Source organism: Cibotium barometz, chromosome 4 (genome assembly GCF_041138505.1).
Source record: "Cibotium barometz isolate CiBa-2024 chromosome 4, ASM4113850v1, whole genome shotgun sequence".
Classification (NCBI taxonomy): Eukaryota; Viridiplantae; Streptophyta; class Polypodiopsida; order Cyatheales; family Cibotiaceae; genus Cibotium; species Cibotium barometz.
Window position 1 is genome coordinate 42,663,613 of NC_141049.1, and position 3,071 is coordinate 42,666,683.

At 42.3% G+C, this 3,071-nt stretch overlaps 1 protein-coding gene across 1 annotated transcript; it reads left to right on the forward strand.

The window, feature by feature from the left end:
- Nucleotides 1-721: 721 nt before the first annotated feature.
- LOC147639280 (protein DOG1-like 3) lies at nt 722-2,377 on the forward strand. The gene has a single exon (XM_086783067.1). It carries the CDS (start codon nt 1,457-1,459, stop codon nt 2,258-2,260), a length of 804 nt encoding a protein of 267 aa, XP_086639193.1. The 5' UTR covers nt 722-1,456; the 3' UTR covers nt 2,261-2,377.
- The last annotated feature ends 694 nt before the right edge of the window (nt 2,378-3,071 follow it).

Genomic DNA, 3,071 nt, shown 5'->3' on the forward strand with positions numbered 1-3,071 from the left:
TAAAAAAATGGTGAGAGCTTCATAGCAAAAAAGAGTTTCATGAATGAAGATGACTTAAACACCAATTTTTTAAATATATAATGGCAAGGACATTCTCATGTTTAATATCATTAAAAAATGGTGTATTCTACTAAAATTACTATATTAACCTCATGATCATTGAAGCGTAAAATAGAATTCTCTTTGACTATTATTGCATCATAACTATATGATCATCATAGCATGAAATAGCATTCTCTTTGACTAGTATATGATAGAATATATTATATATGTGTGTCTCCATTTAAAATTTATTGACCTTTGTGTTAGTTGATCAATTGATTGTTTCTTTTTTTGGAACAATAATTGATCAACTGATTCTTTAATAGTTGTAAGAAATTGGGTTTCATTGGTGATGCTTAACTTGACCTAGCCCTTTTTTTGCCTTATTTTTTTTAAGGTTTTGCCACTACCTAGATAGTGTGAAAGTAAAGTTCGATGGGTTTACAAATAAAAATCGTATCTACCAAAATTTACATGATTCTTGCCACCCACTAGCTCCTAGTGCATCGGGCGGTGACGATAAGGAAACGTAAAGCAATTGCGGTGAGCAAAAGTTGAAAACGGCTTCACCATGACGTCAATTCCAGAACGAGATTAACTACAGGTTTGAAATACTACTGCTCTAATTAGCATGTCACACACACATAATAATGTCTAATCTTTGGGCGGCTACCGAGAGGAAACCCTAATGATGGGCGGGGGCAGCTACTGAGACCAAACCCTAATTATGGGCGGCTGTTAAGAGGAAACCCTAAATATGTGCGGGTTGCCAGTCTTCCAACTGCGAATTCATGCAACTTTCCAAAATATAACAGATACATGATCCGATCGCGACATCTATATATTTAATTAAACACTTCCTGTCAATTCATTGGAGTTTTTAATGTGCTAGCGTTGGCCATAAACCCGCAGTTCTCCACCTCTCATGAGCTCTCCCCTTTCCATGTCTTAGTCTAGAAAGAACTCTGCTGTCGACTGCCTACACTAGAAGCACCACCACCTGATCGGCTGCTTTGATCATATATCTGGCTTTAGTACTAGTTTCTTGTATTTGCACGCTGCATCAGCTCAGCCTTCATAATATATGGCCTTATCAGTCTCCAATTTCTCTCTCCCTCTCTCTCTCTCTCTCTCTCTCTCTCTCTCTCTCTCTGCGAAACCCCCCCTCTACTCTGATTAACTTATATGCTCAAATTCAATCGATTGGCTACTAGCTACAGCTACTGATATGATTGTTTCCCTCTCTCCTTCTTTGCAGCCAAGTAATTAGATGAGACTTGAGCAGTTGATTTTGTTGATTAATTGTTAAGCTGATCAAGAGCAAAGGATTAGAGAATCATCAAGTTAAGCAACACCCATTTGAGCTCTCACTGCCACCACCACCACACTAGCAGTAGCTATAGCAACAAGGGAGATGGGAGCAGTGGCCGCTGAGAAGGAGAAATATGAAGAGTTCTATGCAGCATGGACCCTGCGGCAAGCGGAACTGACGAAGGACCTTCAAGAGGCATTAGAGGGGGACATGAAAGAGGAGGAGCTACAGCAGGTGGTGGAGAGAGTTGAGAAGCTCTACGAGAGCTACTATGATGCCATAGATGAAGCGGCACACAATGATGTGCTGGAGGTGGTGACCCCATCATGGAGGTCCCCTTTGGAGAAGGCCTTCTTGTGGTTAGGGGAGTGGAGGCCGTCCGTGGCCTTTCAGCTCGTTTACGCTTTGGCTGGACAACAGGTGGAGAACGAGCTGGCGGAGTTACTGGATGGCATAGAATCGCCGTCGTTGGCGTCGCTTACTGCAACGCAGCTCTCTCGCATAAGCGACATGCAGACTTCTACGCTTAAAGAGGAGGAGGAGTTGCGCCACCATGTGGCGGTGCTGCAGCAGAGCATTGCCGACCAGCCGCTGCTAGGGTTGGCGCAGGCGGCGGAAAGGAAGAAGAAAGTGACGAATGACGGGAAGGAATCGGACGAAAAGCCGCCGGATACTGACGCTGATGATGGTCTGCATGATCACGAGGGGCTGCTGCACTGCGCTATGAGGGAGAAGCTTAAGCGTCTGGAGGAGCTCTCCCTCCGCGCTGACTCCCTTCGCCGACAAACCCTAAATGGCCTGTTGGACGTGCTCCACACCGTCCAACGTGCCCAATTCCTCCTCGCCGCCTCCCAACTTCAAGCTGCCCTCCGCCACATCGGAGAAAAAATGAACGAGACTTTCTAGTACAACGCCAGTCGTAAGTCGCCCATCTTTTATTTTTCCCATTTTTTTTTAAAAAAAAACAGAACACGTGAAAAAAACCTTGATCTCGTTTGTATAGCCTTATTTTGTAATTAATTTCCCTTTTGTGGTGTAACCCTACCCTCTTGCCCACTTCATTTATCACACTTATTGTTTGCTCTTGCATTTATCCTATGCTCACACCCCCACTCCCTCTTATTATTTGCTCTTGCGAGTTCCCAACCACTTACACTCCATTTGCATTGGTTTAACTTCTTATGTAGTTGGAGCTTTTTTTGTTCTCTTTTAGTTTGTTGGGTGAATTGTGGAATGGCTCAATAGCTCCTCCCAAGGCAACTAGTTAAAATCTCTAAGAGGGTCCCAAAATAAGTGCATAATTGCAAAAACATCTATTTGATCCAGGAATTCTTTGTGAAAGAATACGAGGGTAGAATGTTTGTGGAAAGCAAGTTCACTATTGGAAAAACATTTTTGGTGACCTATGCTCTTTGTGCTCCTACATATTATGCATAACTCTACTACCCAAAGTTTAAAGTATTCTATATGCCAATAGCTAAATAATATACTAGAGCTTTTTGAAAGTGTTCAATCAGATCACGATTGATAGATCGTGAATCTCGTCTTGATCGACAACTGTCAAGGCAATACATATTGCACATAACATAGGAACACATCTATGATATGTTACAATGGTGGTGCCACCAATGTTTTTCTTTTTTGATATATGTGTCTTCCTTGGCATGCATGGATAGCATACATTATCAATGTTTTTCTTTTTTGATATATGTGTCTT